The sequence below is a fragment of the Aythya marila genome (genome assembly GCF_965140915.1).
Source record: "Aythya marila genome assembly, chromosome: 14".
NCBI lineage: Eukaryota > Metazoa > Chordata > Aves > Anseriformes > Anatidae > Aythya > Aythya marila.
Genome location: NC_139055.1, coordinates 14420352 through 14443399, shown reverse-complemented (window position 1 = coordinate 14443399; position 23048 = coordinate 14420352). Strand labels below are relative to the sequence as shown.

The following is a 23048-nucleotide window of genomic DNA, read 5'->3' as shown; positions in this document are numbered from 1 at the left end:
CGTTAGGCAAATTATGGCTTTTAGGTGCTTACGTTTCCTTTTAAAATTCCGAAGTCTGTTTTTTAGAGTAGGACAAACCTGAAAAATCTCATATTTTGGGAAAGAGCAGACATCAAGACTCCACAGCAGCATGAAAACAGCTTTAATATATCGTTATCTGCTAATCAGTGCTGTAGAAGCACTCAGCTCAAGTGAAGCAGGCTGCTGGTATGGATGCCAACATGCATCCACTAAATAGTACAAGTTATTTTAAAGTCATTAGCAGTTTGATATAGTTCGAATGCACCACAATAGTTCAACTACTTTGGTGACCTCTTCGTTCTTTGCTTTTAGTTCCTAAACCTTCAAGGATATTTATTAATGTGTTTCAGAAAAGCGCAACTCCCCAAAGGTTATGTATTGATTTAAATCAGCATTGCTCTACTATTTATGCTGTTTATCTGTCCCTCAAAAAGCTTGCTGATAACATCATCACAGCTCAGGCTCTGTCTGGATATCTCTTGCAAGAGTTAATGATAAACACATAATTACTTTTAAAATTTGGTCTGACAAAGGTATCCCACGCATTTTTCTGCCCTCAAAAACCTTCTCCATCTTCGTATTTCTGTCATTTTTCAATAACAAGCTTTCCAAGACCACAAATGTGATGAGTTCCTAGCGGGATGCCCTAGGTCACAGCTGCGGATGACATTCCCCTAGGAGCTGTGCATGGGGGAGCCAAGTGTGACACAGCTTTTGCTGCTCGGGGCTGGAGGAAGCCCGGCCGGCAGCCAGTCTGGAGGCACTGAAGGAGTCTCCCATGCGGGCATAACTCCAAACAGGTGACCTGCAGGTATTTTTCCACTTTGTCAGCATGCCCAAACCTATTGGGCTCCAGCTTGTAAAAAACACAAAAACACTGTAACCCCAACTCTGTTGTGCAACACAACTTCTTTGCAGCATTTCAGAGAAAAAGGGAACCAGAGAGCTCTTTCACTGCTGTAATGCCTCTGAATTAGCACATCCCAGGAGGAGGAGGATTTGAAGGTGTTTACATATTGCCTTAGGGCACTCCACTTACTGCTCCCAGCACAGCAGCCCACCCAAGAAAGCTGAACAGCTGTTGGAGGTGGTCTTCCTGCTCAGCCCAGGGAGGGCAGCCCTGGTGCCCTCAAATACTTGGTATTGCTGGGGGGAGAGGGGGGGACCATCACCAGCAGGTAGCAGAGCAAAGGGGGTGTGTATGTGGAAGCACTGCAGTAAGTGGAAAGGACAGCAGTAAATGTCAATTTGCTCTGTTAAATAGCTACTTGCAGCAGTACAGAATCAAAGAGATGTAATTCTGGCTTAGTCACTTTTGCCACTTACCTCCTTTTTGCCCAGTGTGGGAAATATTAAGAATTTGGCTTAAAACTCATTTCTTAACGTACTCACTTAACATTCAGCCTTGCACTATATTTTTTCTTAAATTTCAACTTCCACTGCTCTATAACCTTGCTGCACTTCATAAAGTGTTTGCTACTCCTTTAATTCTTCCTGCATTGTGATTGTCTTCCTTCCCAGGCCATCTTTCTGCCTTTTCCAATATCATTCTCTGTGCTTTTCTCTGCCTTTGCTGTCCCCTTCCCTTATCTTTCACTCACTATCTTTCCTTCATACTACCCCTTTCCTGATTCCTCTTTATCCAGTCATGTCCTAGATGCAGCAGTGCGATGAAATAAAAACTACTTGAATAAGGAAAATTGTCCACCAGGCTTTGGGATCTTTTGCTAGATTCCTTCTGACATTTGCTTACACTACTTATTTTTAACTTACATGATGACATTCACAAAAGACAACTGTTCTTCAGGCAGCAAAGTCCAAGAATGAGGGCTGATTTATCCATGTGCACAGAAAGCTGGTTATGTCTATAAACTGCTTGTAGTGAACACAGTTCTCTCTGAAGCACATCATGCTATGAATGATTGCAAATAATAAAGTTGCATTTCTATAATTTTCATTTTAGTTTTATTTCTAAATTGGCCATTATTTCCAACCTTCCACAAAACTTTACTAGTAGTTTTTTTTTTTTTTTTTACAGACTTTTTAGGTCTGCTCAGCAGACAGTATTTTGCCTGCTGTCTGTCTGTCCAAACCAGACTCTTCTCTATAGAGATAAAGTGACAGACCATACTTAACTGTAGAGAAAAATTCTGGTACCAAAGGGTAACGCTACTTTTAAATTGATGAAAGCAGCAAGGATGTCATATGTCAGTGAATCCTACTGTCTAATGATTATAGCTTCCTCAAAAGGCACAGTATGAAAGACTCCTAACCTTTCATTTGCTTCCTCTTGGTTGAGCCATTTTCTCCATGATTTTCTTGCAATTTATTTTCTCATCAGTCTTAGAGATTCTCCTGTAGATTTTTTTTTTTTTTTTTAATACTAACTTTGCATGTTGCATTAAAAGGAGAGGTTGAAATGTCAGGAAGCAGAAAGTGGTTAAATCTCCAAAACAAGACCTGAGGAAAGACACCTCAGTAGACCGAGAAGTTTTACACACAACTGAAACGTATCTGGCTCATCTCCGCAGGAACTGGTTGCTCCTTCACCCATTCAATAAGTATAAAAATGTGTTGTGGAAAGTATCTATCCCAATGTTCCCACCTAACCAAGATGGTTTTGCACCTAACTCAAAAAACTGCAGCAGATGAAAGGGGAGATTTCAAAAAGAGAAGTAGGAAGTGAACATGAAAGGCATTATAGCACCTTTGGCAGGACGGTAGTCTGGGACTTCAATGGCTTTATATTCTGTTCTGTTTTTCACAAGAAAAGGCTCTATGAAAAGGCTTGATTCCTCCTTTTCGTGGGTGGATTGCACTGGGGGAGGCTGTGTGGAGGTAGCAGCCAGAGGCACTTTCATGCAGCTCCCTGGAGCAGCTGTGACCAGGGAGCTTCCTAGCTGCAGGACCATGGCTCACAAAAAGGGTCTGAAGGAAATGGACTTTTAGAAATAAGTGATCATCCTGGTTAAATGGTCTTTGTCATATCTGCTGATACCAGCAACACATCTATTGCTTGGACAGTGGCAGGTGTTTAACTAGCGCAGTTGACTTTTAGTCACAATTTTGCCTCTTGTTTAGTGGGAGAAGGTGGTTGCCTGTCAGCTGAAGACTCTTCATTGGCCAAAACATCTCTGCCCTCTGCTCATTATCAGAGAGAAAGACATGCAGGAGTGGGACTTCTGAACATCCATCGCATACTCTTGAGCTTCATAGTACCACTCTGAATTATAGAAGTGATGTTTTCTTGAGAGGCGGTTTATCCATCACCTTAGTTTAACACTGGTGAGCAATTTCCAGATGTTTCTCCTCTAGTTTCTAAATAATCTTCCTTGTAAATCAAAGACTAGTGCAAAACTTCCATATGCAAGCTTTACTTGAGATTACAGTGACATAACTCTGAAATCTCAGCTACTGGGAGTGCATTTTAATGGGCAAGAGGACATCATCTTCAAAGGAGTAAACATCACTAAACTGTAGAATAGAAACACACACCCATCTGCATGACCAAAACCTCCCAGATTTTATTTTTAGTTTTCCTTACACACAGATCTGACTGAGCTCTTCTATTTCCAAGTATTTTAATAGGAGTTTCTAAACAAACATTTGTAGGTTATAGTAGCTAAACACAACACTGAGAATCTAAAGCAGTTCACTGTTTCCCAGAGAGTCCAAGAGGTAAAGAACAGAGAAAAGAAAGATGAATTAAACTTTGTTTCAGAATTAGCATACATACATATTTTGATCGGTAAGATATAAAAGACTGTTTTCCTTTTATCATAATAGGAACTCATTATGCATTAGAAGAAAAATTATTCCAGCTACACAGAGCAGCCTGCAGGAGGATTTACAAGACTGATAATGAGCTGCTGTGCACTGCTGCTGTGTGACTGAAGCTCGACTCCGACACTGTGACTTAGATGCTTCTGGTGCATCATGCATAACACTATTTATGTGCCAAGCACAGGACAAATTAGTGGAACTTGGCTGCATGTATGCAACATAACTTAAGCATTTTTTGTGTCTGGAGATACAAAGAAAGCTTTGTGTTTCAGAGTACAACGAAAAGATGACCTTGGTAACACTTAAAGCTACCAAAAATTACTGATTCATTGAAACCAGTCACCAGGGGAAAAAACACTTAAAAGCATCTCTCAGAGAGCAAATATCCTGTAACAGCTCAAGAAGAGAAACGAACTGAAAACGTGTAAATGTCAAAACAAAAAGCTGTTACATTTTAAGCACCAATGCAGAATACCCAGCAAGTAGTAATCTTTGAGCACAAGCCTAGACCACATTGCACTGGAGAGACCAGAGAGAGATGATAGCAAAGCAGTTGATTGATGTCAGAGGAGGTATGAAGGTTGGAAAGCCTTTTTGTTTCACAGAAAGCATTTCTGTTTCCTGCACTGTTTTAGAAACCCACAGTCACTGTGCAGAATGCTGCAGCTATACCTTGTTCATCATATTTTGACTTGTGTAAGCTCACTGTTCAATCTTTAAATCTGCCCCCACCCCCATAACAATCTTAATAGCTCCACTGCTGATATGCCTGAACTGCCCATCTTTGAGATCATGCTCTTGTTTAATGTCCAGTGCTAATAACCGTGTCAGCATCCGCTTTCACACCTGGTTTCATACTGAGTCTAAAATAAAACAGCTGTTATTGGGTCAGGAAATATCTAACAAATGTGTCTATAAATTGCAGTGTGTATTTAACATGAAACAAAGCAAAGGAGCATGAAGAACAGTTTCCAAACAAAGCAACTTTACTAGCTTACTTGCATGGTAAAATGCGAACAACATCATTCTGCTTGTAACTCTCGATGCAGACAGCACAATGATCAAAGTCTGGGTCTGTTTCCTAAAATGAATAGAAAGGAAATTCAAGTCAAGAGTTTAGGCTATGACAAAGGTAAAAGTAGTTGTGACTAGTACGTGAAGTGTGTTGTGCCAGAGTGGCTATTACTAAGATACAGAAGTAATGACTACGTGGTTAAATTCCAACATGACTTGAAAAAAAGAAATGTAATCTCAAATGTAATCTCAACTATCCACTCATTTGGAGTTAGTAACTGACCATTTGAAGCACAAGCTAAGGCCTAAGATGTTTATAATATTTGGTTGAATCACCAAAATATGGTAGGGACTTTCCTACAGTGATTACTTCAGCTTTGAGGTAAAAAAAAAACTATACTTTTTTTTTTTTTTCCCCTCTGGGGGGAAGTATGAGCATTCTGGGATTCCCTTCTATAGCCCGAACTAGGGATTTTTACTTATTTCAGGGGAGTCCCATGTTTTTGTGCACTACTTACTGGCAGAATTACCATCTTTTTATGCAGACACGAAGATGATGACCAGTGACTGGCTCCTCTCCTTTCTGTTTTCCAAAAGCTATGATTATCTTACTCATTTTGTAAACCAAATGAGAATTTAAAACTTCCACTGTAAAAGGGCTGGCTTCATTTGGACATAGCTATGGCACTGGCAATATATATATTTAAATGCTTGGGCCTGAGACACAAAACAGACCATGCCTTCTCTTCCATCAAGTTCATTCTTTCCGCAGCTGGTGAGCTACTAACAGAACAGCAAGCCTGGAGCTGCTGCAAGGCAGCCAGCCACTGCCTGGTCAGAGCCAGCCACGCTGCACACAGAGAACCCCATGGGCTGCTCTGACAAAGGGCAGGCTTTGTCATATGCTCTGCCCACTTGCATACGCACCTCACTCTGTACTGCAACCTACACCTGGTTTTGAAAACAGCATCTTTTCTTTCAATACGGAAAATTTGTGTTCCCATACCCACAGAAAAGGTTCAGTGTAGGAAGCTGCCTTAAAACAAAACTCCTCCCCACCCACAGGTTACTTCATATTCATGTTTCATATGACTGTGCGTTATTACCTGCCTTTTAAATTCTTTTTTATTTCACACAAGTTACATACAAAGTGATTCTAAGCTTGCAGCATTTCACATAAACAGTGCTAGCCCCATGTACTCCTACCAGCGAAAACACTCAGCCAGCTAGCACACAAAACCACTCTCAGTCACAGTTACCAGATGGAGTGCAAGAAGTACTTAAGCAAGAAAAACTCTTGAAATGTGCAGACTTACAGCATACATCAATACTAAAAGTTACACAAAAATATTGTGCCGTAAGATGAAGCAAGTCTCCAACAAGGAAGGTGAGATCATGAATCAGAAGCAAAAGGAAAAGCTGAGAAGTAAACCATTTCCACTGATAAAAATTAATGATGCTCAAGTTTATCATGTTGAAGTATTATACCTTATCACCCTTCTTTACTGTCCTGGTTGTCAATTTACCGATGGCTTTCTTGGCAGCATCTCCAAGACGACGCTAATGAAGTGAGAAAGAAGAAAACACAAATTAACCCAGATAATCAAGCTTTATTACCATCGTTCATAATGGCTTACTTGTGCTAGATAGTAACATTTCAATACACGCCGTGGTGGTGGACAAACACAGAGGATAAAAAGTGTACACAGCAAAGCCTGCAATTGGAGGTTTGTCAAGAAAAAAAAAAAATCCAACAGCAGAGCACAGGAAAGCACTTGACACATGTGGGCATAAACCTCACAGACTACATAAGAGTCCACTGCAGTTACCCAACATGTGTGTGACAAAGCTAATGACACCCTGCCCACAGGATACGAGCTGAAGCAACATGCCTTCCTGGTGATTTCCGGGATCCTGGGCTCATATTGATTTTTATTCAGTGTGCTAGAATACACTCTGTTCTCTTAAGCTCTTTTTTTTTTTTCCCTCCCTGAGCAGGCTGATCTTATTCTGAGACATAACAGATCCTCAGTGTAACCTAGTTTCTCTCCTGCTATTACCTGAAGCAACCACTACCAGAGAAACCAAAAATTTATGGGTCACAAAATCTGAAAGAGACTTAAATAAAGCTGAAACGAACACTGGTTTAAATATTAACCTCAATCTGACTGCACAGCCCAAGCTATTTTTGCTGTTTATGTTGTTTTTATGACCACCACCGTCGGATGGAGGAGCCATTCCTGCGCTTGCAGCACTGGTTCCTGCTGCAGTGCCCAGTTCCCAGCCAACTGGGGATGGCTGCTGGCCAGCTGGTTCGTGGGATCCCAGAGCCAGGGCAGTAAGCAGCACTGAGCTCGTGTTTTCTTGTTTCAGGAACTCAAGACGTCAGATTGGGTTTACATTTACTGGAAGAAAGGAAGTTTGCGTTCTTCATCCTTCACCTACCTTGTAATAAGTACTCTGCTTTTGACAGCCAGATTCTGAGAATGCAAAAAGAAAACACCGAACACTCCCATCCAGCTTGGAGCATTTTGGGTGTCCACAAGTGGGCATTTTGTGTGTCCACCTCCAATATACTTGAAAAATCAAGTTCTTCTTCAGTTTCCGCCCATCCCATACACTTATTTTTGCATACAAGCTGAAGCTCAGAAGGCTGCTTTTACTTGATAAAGACCTCAGGAGGCCACTACAACTGTGTTTATTGCATCAGGATCACTGTACCAACATTACTCAGGGATTATATAAGCACACAATTTTGGGGGTTTCACAGAACAGCTCTTTCATTTTAAATTTTTTAGGACATGGACTTGAAATACATACTACAGTGTTCGGAGCCCAATAAACTATCAGGAACAAAGGTGGGAAAGGGAAATTTTACGCTTCCTGAAGTCAGATATCTCATCCTAGCTTCACCATGTGAGAAACTAGTTAATTTAGGTAAATCTAAATTACATATCCCAGAACAAGCACGTTGGCCGAGTACCTAATGCCCAGAATACACTGGAACGCTGCTGGACTGGATTATCACTGCACAGCCAAGCACGATTGCTTAAGAGAACACTGAAAAGGCAAAGTGAGGCATTTCACTTAAATGCCACCTACCACCTACATAATAGCAGGTGGTATATGTGGTTATACTGCATACATTTCTATTTGTGCTATATGAAGCCTTTCAGAAAGAATATAGAATCACATCTTCATGTCAAAACCATTAATGTCAGAAAAATTCTTTCTAAATGTGTGTATTTTCATATAAACTATATAAAGAAATTTGACAAACGGTAACTTTCTTTTCTATTTAAGAGACTCCTATTTAAGAGATTCATCTCTTCCACTTTCTAATTTTAACAAATAATTTTATATGCTAACTTTGGAAACACTCAGCATTTGCTATTTCGTTAAGTTAGGGCACAGGCACACAGCATATACTTGCTTTTAAAACCCACAACCACCTTGATGGAAAAGGCTACCAGTACATGCAAAGGAGTTTCATACTTCTGGCGGAAATGTACAAGAGTAATCATGTGAAATACCGGTATCTACTTGCACTATCTATAAAACACTGCATGTTTTTGATGTCCTTTAAAAAAGCGTGCCTCTAGACATAAGCTGTGATCTTGTTTTTCAGTTAAAGCAAGTTATTTCATCGCTAACAGCACAGCCTTCTCTCGGAGAGCTCTCAAAGCTCTTCAAAAATAAGCTGTAGCTGTCGCCACCTTCTTATTAAAGTTTAATACGCTCAGCTTTTTAAACCACATAAAATTTTCATCAAGTTTCTCCTGACCTTTGTAAAAATCTAAAGAAAGAAAAAAGGTCATAAAAGCCCTCTCCCCAAGGAGCAGCTGTTTTGAAACACGGACATTTGGAAGAAGCCTAGAACCATGTAGGGGATGCAGCGGGCACAACTTAGTATTCCACAGATATTCATTCAGTAACAGTTATATTTAAACTTTTACCATCCCAGGGGACCAAGCTAAGTACCAGCTACAGTGTGGTCATTTAAGAATGACATCCTTAGGAAAATCTACAGAATGCCCATGGGACCTGCAGCATCAGACACTATTTCTAGAAACTGAAAAGGAAATCCTTTTTGTCACAACTGTGGCTTTGTAGGTTTGCATTTGTTTTAGGTTTGACAAAGTGCTTTAAAGACCCGAAGTGCTGCCCCAGTGAGCCGTTATGTGTTCCCTAATATGGGACAGGACTAGAGGTTGGCAGCTTTATAAGATAATTGACAGAGATGCACAGAGACAAAGAGCACAGTGGTTTTCCTGAGGTTTACTGACCCTTCTCAATAAAAGCCAAGGCACGCAAGGAGACAGTGGGTCATTAAGTCCACGCTAGTAAAACGTTTACTTCTAAAGTTTAATCCATGTTTAAGTTGATGACTTCATATATTCAAGATATCTGAGCATGGGCACACTTAATTGATTCAATTCAGACGTAAGCTCTTATGTTAGATGTGAAAGAGGATGTAAGAAAGGCAAACTAAGCAATATTTTCTCCAGTATGTGTGACCAGGAGAATTAGACAGTACACATCAAGTATCATCTTGATGAAAGCTAGAAGATAGCGCAGGTCACCTCTATCTCTTAGTTTTCTTACCCTAACGTTCATGCATTTATAGATGTTGTATAAAGGCATTCCCAAACTGAATTGCCTGATTTATTACTAAAGCTATCCTTAATAACATGGATAAAATTAACGATATTAGTTCCATGTTCTACCACACCATACAAGATCATTCACTATTTAACTTCCCTCTCCATCCCCAAATGTCCTTTTCAAAAAGAAGTAATATGCTGTACAGTATGTATTAGTCAGCCAGCACAGGTTCTCTCTTCCTCTTTGACTTGCACTCAAAAACAAATATTTTGCCTCCGTTCTTTTCTTTCCTGTCACATAATAATAGCTTGTATTGGTGCTGCTCAGGACAGTAACAATCTGCTATATAAAATCCCTGCCAAGAAACATGCTCTGCCTCTGAACAAAGTGGTTTTCAACACTAGTTTGATGGACATTCCTAAGAAATTATTAATTCTCTATAGACTATTATATACAGAAATATCACCTCAATTTAACAGGGAGAAAGAAGCGCCCTTACCTGATTCCTATCACGTGCACTTGTGTACCTGATCTTCTGGATGAAGTAAAATATTAACCATGCTGAAGAAATTATCATCAAAACAATGAAAGATATTGACACAAAGACTAGAGAGCCCCGACTGAAGTTTTTTGGAGGAACACGGGATCCCACTGCTATAGCCATCAGGACAGAGATGTTCTTTTCCAAATAGTTCAGGATCTCCTTGACCTTTGATTCTGTAATCATGACAGCAACAATGTCTCCTGTTCCTATAAAAAGAGGAAAAATACTTAATTCAGATTTAAAATTAACATCGCCTGCTACTCACAAGATTTTCTATATGCAAAACAATATGACAACTTAAAGCATTTAATCTATGCTACCTATGGCATAAGGAACATGCTACCAGGCACTCAACTTGAGGCTTACCCTTCAAACCCAGGTTTTCAAACTAGGGCATTAACATGCAAACCGTTTGCAGCTCCACACATCGTAACAGGTCTCCACCAGTTAGATTAAACAGTACTTCCCACGTTGTAACTACTGCGTGCAGTCTGAACTCATTTTAGGGAGTGCATTTGTTCCAGATTGGGAGCTGTGATTACCTGAATAGGCAACTCACAGAAAAAACACGTTTAGAAAATGAGTGGTCTTGGTACGCACAGAGCTGAGTACAAGCTGCTCTGGAGAGTTAGGCAAGTTTCCCGATGTGGTTATGAAGATTGCACGTACGAGAAAGATTGTCAAGGACCTGCAAATCATAATTCCACAAAAGGATGCAACAAAGCCAAACTTCTACCTGTACCAATTCTCTGACAGAAGTGAAAGCAAAGCAAATAAACCCGGCTGGGAAGTGGAGCAGAAATGAAAAAACTGACCATAAGTTTGAGTAATGATTTTATCTTCCATACAAAGACGTGCTCAGTAAGGTAGCGATCAGCGTTATCAACTCCATTTTGACTGCCTAGCCCATCTGGTTTTTGTAGTGTCTTGTCCCTAGTCCACCTCACATCCCAAAGGGAAAATCCTTAGCACAAAGACCACAAGAATCAAACTACAAAACCAGACAAAAAAGAATGAAATCTGCAGAGCAAAGAGAGCACCTATGCTTTAAATGCAGAATTCCCCCGTCCCCTGTGAAAGATCTTTAACTCAGAGGAATTCTGATCTAAATTCAAAAGACAGCAAAATTTATATTAAAACCAAAGCAACAACAACAAAAAAAAAACTTTGAGTGCCATTGTTCTTCTTCCAGATCTGTACTGAAACCCTTTTTTCCAGACCTATTTTCAAAATGTGTGCAAAGCCTGCTCATCTGTTCTCTCCATCTGTTTGCTCCAGTTCACATTCCCTAGGAGAGGAACTGCACAATGCAAGAGACTGCAGCACCCAGATTCTGGCTTTAGAGTAGATTGGAGTTGCAGAGAAATTTGTGTGACAGTGAACAGAGAACATTAAAAAAAATATTCTTTGCATTAAAAGAGGATTTCAAGTCCTTTAATCAAAATTGTCTTCTTAAGAAGTTACTGTACCCAGAAAATGAAGGAGAAATGCCAGAAGAACAACATTGAAACTGATGGTACAAGAAGACAGGGTGACAGTCTCTAACAGCTAATTTTCCAAAGTGGGGGCTTCAGAGCTGTGTAAGTCATTTAAGCATTGCTTCATTACTCCTTTCCATTCACAGAGCTCAAAAGCTTTGAAGCAGCAACCCTGCACCAACACGATCTATGCAAACAAAATCACCAGCACACCAAAATTCACACAAAGCCCGCTGCAGACCGGCTCTCCACAGCCTCTTCTATTCAAGACTGTTAGAACCCAAACTCAGTTCAAGATTATTAATGAACTGCAAACCCCAGAAAACAGAATAAAATCCCACTGCCTGCTTTGTTTGAGAAGAAATCTATTTGGATTCTTGCTTGCCCAGCTGGGAAATGCCCTTGCCCAAGCCTGCAGCATTTAGGACAGGACAAAAGCCACCTTTCCTGCAACTTAAAGATCCTGTACGCAGATGCAGCACGTGTGCTCCTGCAACCCTCAAAGCCAGCCTACAGCCCAGATGCTGCAAGATCAACCAAGAACAGAGAACTTAATCCTGATTGATATTCTCCCCAGGCTTCACTTCTGTTCCTCACATCTGGTTCTGATAGCGAAGGAAGGGCAGAGGGACCATTTTCCCCAGAGCACGCGTTCTGCTGTACTTCCCCAGTAGGTATTTATTTGGACCACTGAGTTATGTCAGTATCAAAGGATCTGTCAGAAGCACTCGATGCAGCATTCTGACATGATTTATAAAGCTGTCTGCGAGGCAGAGCTGACTCAGATCTGATGCTAGTCCAGTGCCATCTGAATTAAAAGCTGAAGCCTCCACCTATTCCCTGCTGCCCAGGGGATGTGACAAGGCTGACAATCTGCCACACGTTTTATATAAGGCCCGGCACAAAGGGAACCTCTGGCGTCTCTGCGAAGCGATTTGCATTCCAAATGACTCAACTGGGAACAGCCAAAGTGCTACTGCCGCTTCTGACCCTGTGAGAGCCAAGGAGAACTGCAGAAAAAGAAAAATAAATCGTGCCTGTTTAACATACTGAAGCTCAGTGGAAACTGGGACTTGGTTCATCCATATTTCTGTCAGGGGCATCACCCTAAATAATTATAGCAAAAGCTCCCTGCTTGAGAAGAATTGGGGGCAGGAGGAGACACGGACTCGTTTATTTTAAGCACCTTGAAATCCTGCATTTCTGAAACCTAAGCAGAAAAAAATCCTCAGGTGAATAGCACTGTGTTTCTAAAAGTTAGAATATGGTCTTTATATATAAATTTTATGAGAAGAAATGCTCTCCTGAGCCAAGAGCAGCGTTCAGTGATAAGAAGCTGGAATGCTACCTAAAGCCAACGAACTGAGCACTCAACCAGAGACAATAAACTAGGACAGACAGCAGACCTAAGATAAACATTGAATATTGACACCTGTACATATTATAAATCATTTGTTATCATCCACGCCCAGATAGCTGTTTTTAACTTGCAATTTTACTGTGTGCATGCTTATTAGGATAATTACACAACTCTGTATGAAAAGGAAGTTGTGATTCATCATTGGAAGTGGGCAATATTACATTGGGACAGGAGAAGGATTAAATATCTGGGAGGACACTAAGACCACCAAGATGGGAAGAGCAGCAACAACCAGAAGTTTCCTGTAGTGCTCCTGAAGAAATTGCTTTGGCTCCCTCGCTAACCACACCTCCTGGCAACTCCAAAAGAGCAACTTTGGAAAGTCAATAAAGTCATCTCGAAGAAAGATTACTGGTCTCATCACTAGCAAATAGTTGTTCCCCCACTTTTTGTGTTGATTGTTGACTACCAAACGCTTCTCTGAAGCTCTAAATACAAACAACTGTGGCCAGGATACCAAGTTAAAGACAGGTGTGATTCAGAGAGCAGACTTCAGACACCTTCCATCCACCTACTGTCCCTTGGAGGACACAGGCAATGGCAGCCTGACAAAATGCAACTAAGCAGCTGGTTTTGTTTTTTTTTTTTCCTGGGCTTATGAACAGCCCAAGCAGCTGTCTGGTCAATGCTGGGGAAGAAGGGAGGCTGACAACTCCTCCTGGGCATCTGAGCTGCTGCCAGTGCCGCAGTGCTGCAACCAGCTCCTGGCAGACTGGAGGGCCAAGCCTGGAATCCCTCCTCCAGCACAGGAGGTACAGGACCACCTGTAAGAGGCACTGGCCTGCTTTGATTTGATAGAACAAGGTTTGCAGTGAACTGGGAATTAAATCAGGTGCTGGTAACAAAGGTGAGCGCTTTTCTAATGGCTGATATTTTCAGCTGAAGTCCTTGCATTTCCTTAGCCTTTGATTGCACTTGCTGATGCTTGTTGTAGACACAGCATGAAGCAGATAAACTGCACTCCTCTCACACTTGTAAAAGTATACTGTTCTCTTTCAAAAGCAGACAATTATTTAACAACCTAAGATTGTCATTACTTTACTCTGAAAAAATAAACTTAAAACAGATTTATTGGAATCTTTTTTTTTCCTGTTGGAAATTTCAGGGTACTTCCTTTAAAAAACACTCAAAATCTCCACTTCCCTAATAAAGGTAAGGAATAAGGCAGGCAGCTCCTTAAGGGCTGGATTTCAAGCATGATCCAGACACCAAAAACCAAATTGCAATGATGTAAGCATCGTAATAGTCTAATTGGAAATAAAACTGCTCATCTTCACAAACCATTACAATTCCATAATTAAGCATTTCTAAACATGTATGAGACAAACGTACAGGTGCCCAGGAAAGGGATCGATTCCATTACCATACCAGATTTCTTAGAATAACATTAAGTAGCAGTGAGACCACCACAAACAGCAGCTACGTTAGGGCTGATGGGAAATGCTTTTGTTCAAGTAATTTTGGAACTCTAATAACCCTTTTAAGTCATATTCACCAATAGCTTACAAAGTAAGGACATACTGGCACTCTAATAAAGACCTATTGGACTGTTGAAGCCTACTGACCCACATGGAAAACACCATCACCATAGTCTAGTTTTCAGCTGTTGAGTAGTGAACATGTTAATGAACAGCTCCAAGACTCTCCTGTGAAGTGACCTTGCAGAGACAGGCACAAATTAAGAAACTTATAATCAAAGGAAGAATATAACTGCCTTTTACCCCAGGAGAAAGTCTCTTAAAACCAGTTTACAGGTTTGAAGGAGGCTCGTTCCTTTCTATCATCAACAGAACAGGCTGGGAGAGGGAACTGTCAGAAGTCCTGAATTGCTTCAGAAGTCCTACTTACATAGGCAAGAAGGATGGTAATTGTGGAGATTAATGCAATTCCGACAACTTATTGGCCAACAGTGATGGAATTTGGGAGCCCACAAAACATCTACGAAGAAAAGAGGAGAGCACAAAGGAAGTGCTGCTGTTATTTATGAAGTTCTGGGACCGATTGGGAGTTCTGTGAAAACACCAGAAGACACCTGCACTGGAGGGAGCGGAGGGGAAGCTGTGTTAGGAACACCAAAATGCACACAGAAAGGGTGGTCATCTAACCATAAGGAACATTTCACTCTGCTAGAAATGAAAGGTATGCAAAATTAAGGAAAAGCAGAAACAAGGAGTCTGACTACAAATCAGAAATTAAAGAAAAACAGACAGGAATGACAAATAAAGTTGACACAAGGGGGTATGTTGATATTCAGAAAGACCTCTCTGCTTATTTAAGGATGATACTTCCAAGCTCAGGTGTTTAGCCATGTTAGAAAACAATCTAATGATAATGAAACCTGCACTGCCAGAAAAGGTGAGCTCAGGGAACTTTTCCAATATAAATTCCATAGTACTTAGCAACATTGGGGAACACACAAATTCTTCAGACATTTTAAAGTTTTAGTCAAATGCAAAATAGAAGGTCACTACAAAGTGAACTTTGTAAATTTGAAAATTAAGTCTTACATTCTAAACCAGGCTTTTGTAAAAGCATACAGTAAAAAGAGGAGTCCTGGCAAATCTTCACAACAATTAAAACAGGTCTGGCTGCACATGTTTTTATTTTGATCTAATCAGAAAGTAAGCAAGAGCACATCCAAGCTGTCAACACAAGTGCAATCTCAAGGGTAAAATATGTTGTTTGAGATGTCCCAAATCAAATACTTCTGAAAACAAGGAAAAAAGCATAGTATTTGCCAATTACTTTGCCTAAGCAAGGCAAGAGCTTAATGCCAAGAATATGCATCAATTTTAAAACGAGGCTGAAGGTTTTTTTTTTTTTTTACAGCTTTTTTTCTTCCTGATCCCTTTGCAACATTGAAGATGTCAACTTTTTGTATGTAAACATTTACTGTAGATGTCTATTTTTTGTAGTGTCAGACAGTAGAACAGATGTTACAACCCTACCATGAGAAAATTGTACATGACAGCAGCATATACTGCTACCTGAAAGTTACAGCCATTACCTACAAGTTTGGCTACCCCAAAACACTAAGTGGTTGTTTCCAGAAATTACAAGTCTCTTTGCTACACAGGCCTACGCAGAACAACCTGAAAAACAATCGCTTGAGGCTAAAACTTGAATTCCAACTGTCTACAAGAGGACAAAAGAAGTAGATGTTCAAGTTTAGCGAGGGTCAGGCTTATATGAACTGCAAACGAAATACAGTCAAGTTGTACCCGCAGAACAGTCAAAGCTCTTCTTTGCAGCAAAATGAGCTTCAGGGGATTTTACTCCGCCAGGGTAAGACAGGACACTGAACTATGTCATCTAAATATGCCTACGTGCACATCACTGTTTTGAAATGCACCATGCATTGCCATAGTGCCACCAGAAATGTGGATGTTCAGAGCTCTGCTCCTTGCAGAACAGCACACGATGAAGGCATGTGATTAGAAAACCAGGAACAGCAGGAGTAGCCTTCCAAAGATGGGTGTGACAGAATTAACTTCAAAACAAAGATTAATGCCTAATCAGATTCTTGTTGTGCTAGCCTGTAACACATTAAATAATTAAATCCATTGGCAATAAATAACAATCATCGTGTAAGCAGGAACAAGCTCTCCAAATGCTCACCCTCCTTTGTTAAACAAGGAACTGTGCTTTGGTACAATGCTGTTGTCATACTTCTACACCAGCTTCATAATCTACTGAGTCTAAGAGCCCAAAACAGGAGAGCTAAACAGCAAGATCAGTTGAGGAAACTGTTGGGCCATGTTTAGAATTCAGCTGACACACTATTTCATAACCCAGTTGCTCTGTTCTGACACTCGGTGAGATGTTTCTTAAGGACAAATCTGCATAAAATCAAAACAAGTAGTCATTGCTAAATCATCCCGTCCCATTCACAAGTCCAAACCACGCTGACACGTGTGAGATGGTGGAGCTCTGCCGCTGCATTTCCTCCAGCTTAACAACAAGCTGAGTCTGAGCGTGTCTCTGCTGCACCCCAGAAGCAAGACAGCATTAGGATGTAGAAGAAAGACATTACTTTGACTTTGCTACAGATCATTTCCTCTCCATCAACCTCAGATAGCACCTTTTCACCTTCTGTTTTAAGTCTGATGACACTGAGCACTATTAAAAGAATTAAGATCCTTCTACTGAGCTACCAGATGTCCCCAGAAGACATCCTGCAAAAGATACTGCTTACTTGAAAACTGTTTCCTTCAGGAATAGTGTGCAAAAACTGTAACCTTAGATCTGGATTTAACACCTAAACACTGATTAGCGTCACATTTTTGATTTTTAAAAAGTAATACTGTAATGTAACGTATTACTGTTCATTTTGCAATTTAAGATGTGTTTGGATTTTGATAACTAGAACTCTACTCTTGCATTTTGTAATGTCAGCAGGTGCTGGTAGGTGGCTTCTGTTTTGCCATTTCTGGATAGCAGTTTCCATTCCCACCAGTGTGTGTGGAACTAAGAAACCCAGGGATTTCTAATGAGAGCAGTCTGCCATGGTCTGGTGTTTTCTTCCATCTACAGACAACTTCAGCACAGACCCATCAATCTGGACAGTGTTTCCAAACAAACCCAGCAAAGCCCCCAAAACACATGGTAACAGAAGCTTACGCAAGGACACTACAAAGTGTTTTTACAACTTTGTTAGAAGCACATTGTGTAAATCTATGAGTAAGTTTGATTCCACGGAATCCATGGATTTGGGGAATTACTCTGCTGCGGGAGCATGGTCTTTAGCTAAGAAAAAAATGTAATTACTTACAGTCACTAACAGTCCCACGGGCCTTTTCAGAGCCACAGAACTAATTATCCTTTCAGCTGGCTAAGGAAAAACGAGCCTAACTCCTGTTATTTCAGCTGTGGATGAGGTACCTAACATGCAGGAACACAGGGAAGAGGAAGTTCTGCAAAGCGTTGAGCTTTGTGAAGGGTTTTCCCTGGCTTGCCTCTGTGGGACAATTGTTTCCTTAAGGCTCAGAATCCGTGCTCCAAACACACTTCTCTCTGCGTCCTGCTACGTGTCAGACAACTCCATTTACTACCACCTGACACACTTTCCTGATGAATATACCTACAAGAAATGCAGCGAGAAACAGATTAGCTATAACTCTGTTGACACTCGTTCCCAACATTTTCAATTAGCAAACAAGCAAATTCACAACATAAGATGATCAGAGATACACCAACTATGGTCATAGTATTGAAGATTGTTTTTCCTCTTTTTAAAAGCTTTAACTTCCATGAGTCACCTTTCCTTCCTTTTCACTAATATTCCAGGTAAGTTAATCGTGAAGAACAAAACTGCAGCACACAATAAAATCAGTTTTGAGCTGTGGATTAAAGCAGGTCTCAGGAATCCAGGGGAAGTTTTGCAGTGGATTTGGAATAGAACTGAAATTCTTAAGCACACTCAGGCAAAATGATCTGCAACGCACCCTGCCAAGGTTTTTGTGTATCAGTGTAGCTTGAAGTTGCACCAAGAGGCAGTTTGGGAGTTAAAGGTCAGCAGCACAGATTTGCAGCACACAGTAAGGGTGGCACAGCCCAGGAAAGCAGCAAACCACACAGCTGCCAGCCCTGCAGCACCTTCCACCCAGACCAGGGACCAGCCATCAGATGGCAACAGCTCCCGATGACTTCCTGCCCCTCCTGTCTCTGACCTAGTGACCTAAAATAATTCACGTAAAATGCATTCGGTTTTGTCACAGTTTGAAATGAGTACGTGTCTTGCCTCCTGCGCCAGTGGTTTGTCTCTGATGTTTTGTTTTAAAAGCAAACACAAGGCAATGAGAAATCTTCCACTTGAAAGAAAACAGTTCTTGGAAGCCAGTGGTATCGGGTAGGTCTCCTGCAGCACTAAAGGAGGAAAAAGTCACCTTCTGTACACATCACTAAAAAAAACACTAAGAAAAATAACACATGGCTTCTTCAGAAGAGCAATAAAGATTTATCTTGATGTCTGCAACTTGTGCCAAAGGCTTGAAAAGATTTAGCAACGTCAGGTAAATTCTGTGACCAAGGCTTTGTATTAGAAATTGTTTAAGTACTTCAAGAAATTTCTTCAGTGCTAATAAACTCTGCTTTTTGGAACCCAGCAACTTTATTTTGATGATAAATATTCATTTATATTTTTGTTTACATTTGTTCCATAAGTTCTAAATATCTTGTTTTTATTTTAGGGGCTTCTTTGGTTCATATTCTTTTCTATAAATCCAAATAAAAATCTAGATTTTAAGACAGTTCAATATAAAAATCTAACTATCCTGTATTTAATAAGACCGTCTCCACCACATAAAAAAAAATAGAAAGAACTAAAATGCTGTTTTACCTGCACTTCCTTCCTATTCCCATAATTGATTATAAAGGAGACAGCTACTAAATATTTTCTCCACCACACAGGCTTTTTACATTAGACAATATTTGTTCTGCTTTAACAGAAGTAGAAAGCAAAACCACCCATAAAACTGCCTTCCTGCCAGTGATATCATAGTCTAGCATAACCTATGCTGGGAAAAGATGTCCTTCATTTAGGGTGATAGAGGACATCTGCAAAAATATGTAAAATATGTTTATTCTATATGTGCATAGAAATACATACGAGAATATGTAGATAGAAAAGAATGTTGCAAATAAGATTAGCAGAAATGTACACAAAGTGTTTCAGCAATTCCTTTAGGTCAATACTTATTTTAAAATTAACTTGAAGTTGAAGGGACAGAGACTTAGTGGGCTGGACTACCACATAAGAAAAAGCAAGTTTTGATACTAGCAGTAAAAACTGTTCATTTAATATGAACAGAGATGAAGGACTGACTCAAGAGTGACAGCTGTTAGGTGGCCACCAGAAGGAATTTATATTCTGTTAAGCACGGACAAATTTCCACAACATCAGAATTTTCAAATGTGTGTTCAAGCATAAAATAACTTGGAAAAAAAATATTAATTCCACGTGTGAGATCTGCTTACTGAGCTTTTTTTTTTTTTTTTAAATAGGGAATCACCCCGCTGCAGGTTCAAGATGAGCAACATGCCTAAATCTATGTAATGTTTTAATTACTTTTAGCACAGACATTGCCAAAACTGGTGACTGAAATTCATGTAAAGGTCAAGGCAGGAAAGCACAGTTCAGAGTATGCATTATCAGCACTTGCTGTTTCCCCCTCTGCTTCACCAGGCAGACAAGAGTCCTAAGCTTGTGCAAGTAACAGTACAAAAACTACAGCGCAGATACAAAGCCTATTCCTACCTGTTTGTACAAGGGAAATGTGATGACCAGGTTCACGACTGCCTAAAGACTCTTACAAAAGGGCACTGTGAAGAATGCATGTTTTAAAGAACAGCAGAACAGCACTAGTCACTGCATGGAAATCAGACAAGCTTGTTGGCTGACCTTCATTTTATATCAATTTAATTTAACACACTTAACTTCAAGAGCAGCAGAATACACATGGTCAACTCCTCCTGACCTTCAGGAACAGAAAATGCTAAAGAGAAGAGGTGTAGCACGCTAGCATACCCGGTTGACAGATGATGTTGTCATTCACCACCTCAAAAGCATACATACATCAGTGATAAGACTGATAAAACAGAAGAAGGAAGATCCGAGAAGGCCATGACTGTGTGTCAGTACTCTGCACAACATTTGTTTGGACAGACTCATCGTTCCAGCACAGGTTCATGAATTGACACTGTGCTTGGAATAGCAATCACGGGGTTAATGGAATGGTGGATGCCAAACCTTCGCTGTGCTGAAGTTAACACCAAAGGACCAGTCTGCATCTCCCAGTCACACACAGCTGCAGTTCTTACCTCGAGCAAACAGGAAGCTATTTAAGGGAAGCCCAGCAAAACACAGATTGCTAAACAGACCTCTGACATTATCAGAACAATCAAAACAAGAACCGTGGAGTGGCACTCCTCTTTATTATAGCAGATAATAAATATTATTATATTATTTTGCTAGAACATTGGGCTTTTTGCCTGCAGATTAGTTGCAGAAGCATCTAAGGAAGGGTACCTAAGAAAAACAGCTTCAACAGGCTTAGGATTGCTAAATGCAGGTCTAAATTTCCCTGGAAAATTTCTGTGGTGTACAGAATTGGGAAGGTCGGACTCCACTAAATCAGAAGATGTCACAAGACATTTCCATTAAGCGATGTCTAGTGAGAAGAAGGGGAGAAGCAACCATAACACTTTAGTAGAAGAATTCCATTCTAATTGTGACAATATGCAGAGAAATAACTAGGAAATTCCAGTTTCTAAGCAACCCCTGGTGCTTAAAGAAAGAGAACTGAAATGAAAACCTCTATAAAAAAAGCTACCAGCAGTACAGCCATCAAATACAGAAATAGGCCTTTTCTGATTAAGCTAAATAACTCCAAAGTGAGAACATCTTCTAGAAAAATTAAAAGTGTAGTTAGCAGAACTGAGAAAAATAAATTTTAACCACGGAATTTTATTTTTTAAAGTCTGAGAGTCGCACCAGCTGTAGTTATTCACTAGTAACAGCAAACTTGGACATGGATAACCTTATAAAAGGGAAGTCAGTAGAAACCTCAACTTTCAGCATTGCTCTAGACCAGCAATAGTCTAATTGTAGACTGCTTAATACAGGGCAATTGCTCTCTGAATTGTTGAGTACCATACGAGAATAAACAAAGATGCATTGTAGAAAGACAAACCTCTGTCAGCTGTCATAAAAACGCAAGCAAACCCCGATTCTGATATAACTTAATATTTGGAAGTCCCCACCATAAACAGCCAGTTGGAAACATGCTACTGCAACAATTCTTCAGTTGCACGTGCTTTGTAGAATGCTAGACCTGCTGCTATATTACATTAGCTTCTCATCTCAGCTAGGTTTGAAACACCTGTAAGATCTTTGAAGTCAGCTATTTCCTCAAGCCAAAACACCCATATCCTCTCTACAGAAGAAAATGTTCCTTATTGGATAAAGTGTACACTAAAGCTAAGTAACTTCTTTCAGAATTATTGGCTTATTTCACTATATTGCATACATGTAAACATCATTAGAGAACAGGCTGTTTCAAATAGCATCATCTGTGTACTGCCAAGAGCACTTTAGCAATGGTTTATGTGGCAAAAGAGTACTCAGGCAAAAAAGAATTATAGTGAAAGATTGCATTTTATTTACCTTGATGAGTCATCGTGACAGGTTCTTCACTGGATATATTGTTGTAAATGACCACAGCTGTAGCATTATGTGAAGCTGCTCGCAGTATTTTCTCCCTAAACGTACAGTTTCCTCGCTGTAGTAAAGCAATCCACTGCTTGGTGTTGGGTGGAACTTGGAAACGTGTTCGAGGGTCACAGCCCAGGCGATCTGCAACTGAAATTGGACACACATTTAGACAAACAGCACTTTGTTAGAACATCCAAAAAGAAAAATAATTCAGAAAAACTTGAAGCTAGTTTTTGTTATGCACTAGGAAGCTACTGCCCTCTGGTTAATAACGCCTAAAGCTAATTGCATTCTTAAGGCAAAGAAGTCTTCTTTAGAAGCTCAATCTCTACCACTGAAAGCTGTCACTATATGCCCAAGAATTAGGCTCAGTAACACAAGCTATTTTTAACTCTAGTGCAGCTAGAACAGTGAATTTACATCTGAATCAATACCTGCCTACAGGCTGAAAAACACTAGAATATGGTTCATATGCTATAGGCATTTACCAAACAGCTCTTTATTAGTAATTCTGGGTAGGGTAATGTGTTTTTTTGTTGTTGTTTTAATGCAGCCATAAACATCACTGCAGTGGAAAGTATAACTAAACAAAGGAGGCTGTGAACACGAGGGTTCAGAGCAGTTATCTGCCGCGTGCAGGCTACTGTAAAAGAGGACGACAGTAAGAGCTGATGTTGTAAAAACCCCGCAGCGACATCGGCTTTTTACACATGCACATTTTGTCTACAGGGAAGCGCATTCAAATTTACGAGGAAACAAATGGTTTTGCAAACACGACGCACTCCAGTTGTTAGCTAAACAGGTATCGATGCTGCAAAGGAAAAGTAATAGAAACGGCAAACGCCAGACATATCTAATTTCAACAGTATGCAAAGCTTTTTTTTTTTGTCCTTTTTGATGCCGTAACATATCCTGGAGTAACCAAAACCCACACGGATCCGTGTATGAGGTGTACAAAATGCAACGTGGAAG

General features: G+C 40.2%; 1 protein-coding gene across 2 annotated transcripts in view; it reads right to left on the bottom strand.

The window, feature by feature from the left end:
• RNF130 (ring finger protein 130) overlaps positions 1-23048 on the bottom strand; it is a 40434-nt gene that overhangs the window by 8153 nt on the left and 9233 nt on the right. For both annotated transcript variants that reach the window (XM_082771424.1, XM_082771425.1), the window contains exons 2-5: positions 22029-22223; positions 9923-10173; positions 6307-6378; positions 4803-4885 (exon numbers count right to left, since the gene is read on the bottom strand). In XM_082771424.1, coding sequence (XP_082627550.1) covers positions 4803-4885; positions 6307-6378; positions 9923-10173; positions 22029-22223 — 601 coding nt within the window. The remainder of the gene's footprint in view (positions 1-4802; positions 4886-6306; positions 6379-9922; positions 10174-22028; positions 22224-23048) is intronic.